The 1,212-nt window shown below is 48.8% G+C and overlaps 1 protein-coding gene across 1 annotated transcript; it reads left to right on the forward strand.

The window, feature by feature from the left end:
* Positions 1 to 389: 389 nt before the first annotated feature.
* LOC101971277 (heparan sulfate glucosamine 3-O-sulfotransferase 3A1) lies at positions 390 to 995 on the forward strand. The gene has a single exon (XM_005338869.4). It carries the CDS (start codon positions 402 to 404, stop codon positions 993 to 995), a length of 594 nt encoding a protein of 197 aa, XP_005338926.3. The 5' UTR covers positions 390 to 401.
* The last annotated feature ends 217 nt before the right edge of the window (positions 996 to 1,212 follow it).

A 1,212-nucleotide genomic window follows, 5' to 3' on the forward strand; every position in this document is an offset into this window, starting at 1 on the left:
AAATAAAGATATGTGTCCATCCATAACTAAAACAATAAATATTAAGATAAATAAAATAAAAACCTTAACAGAAAATTAAAATAAATAAAATTAAAAACAGAGTACTTATTCTGTGCCTAGCACATTTCTAAGCTGTTGAGGTACATTTACTCAACTAATCATCTCAACAACTGCATGAAAAAGGCGACATTATTCTCCACTCTATGCATGGGGCACCTAGAGGTCAGAGTGATTATGTGACTTCTCCGCAGTTAGTAAATGGGGAGGTGCAGTTGGAAAACCCAGGAAGTCTGGATTAGATCCCACGTGGAGCTGCCTGTCTTTGGAAACCACCTCTGTAAGTAAAGGGAAAGCTCTTCCGTCACTAACTTAGATACTTCTCTGCTTTCCTCAGGGATCTGATGCCCAGGACCCTGGACGGGCAGATAACCATGGAGAAGATGCCCAGCTACTTTGTCACGCGGGAGGCGCCCGCGCGCATCTCGGCCATGTCCAAGGACACCAAGCTCATCGTGGGGGTGCGCGACCCGGTGACCAGGGCCATCTCGGACTACACGCAGACGCTCTCCAAGCGGCCCGACATCCCCACCTTAGAGAGCTTGACGTTCAAAAACAGGAGCACGGGCCTCATCGACACGTCGTGGAGCGCCATCCAGATCTACGCCAAGCACCTGGAGCACTGGCTGCGCCACTTCCCCATCGGCCAGATGCTCTTCGCGAGCGGCGAGCGGCTCATCAGCGACCCGGCCGGCGAGCTGGGCCGCGTGCAGGACTTCCTGGGCCTCAAGCGCATCATCACCGACAAGCACTTCTACTTCAACAAGACCAAGGGCTTCCCCTGCCTCAAGAAGGCCGAGGGCAGCAGCAAACCCCACTGCCTGGGCAAGACCAAGGGCAGGACCCACCCCGAGATCGCCCAGGAGGTGGTGCAGAGGCTGCGTGAGTTCTACCGGCCCTACCAGATGACCGGGCACAACTTCGGCTGGGATGGATAACAAATATAATTTAAAAAGAAAAAAAAAGTATGGAAATATAATATATTTTTTTACCAATCGGTAGAGAAAAGGCAGTTTAATATTTGTGCTGACAATATTTGTTTCAGTTTTTTTTTTTTTTTTTGCAATGAATGATTGTTCACTCCTCCTCCCCATCTTAATGTACAATCGACGTCATGCATTTGGATAAACAGAAAAGGAAACCTTCCTTCTCTCA

This window comes from Ictidomys tridecemlineatus, chromosome 9 (assembly GCF_052094955.1).
Source record: "Ictidomys tridecemlineatus isolate mIctTri1 chromosome 9, mIctTri1.hap1, whole genome shotgun sequence".
Lineage (NCBI taxonomy): Eukaryota > Metazoa > Chordata > Mammalia > Rodentia > Sciuridae > Ictidomys > Ictidomys tridecemlineatus.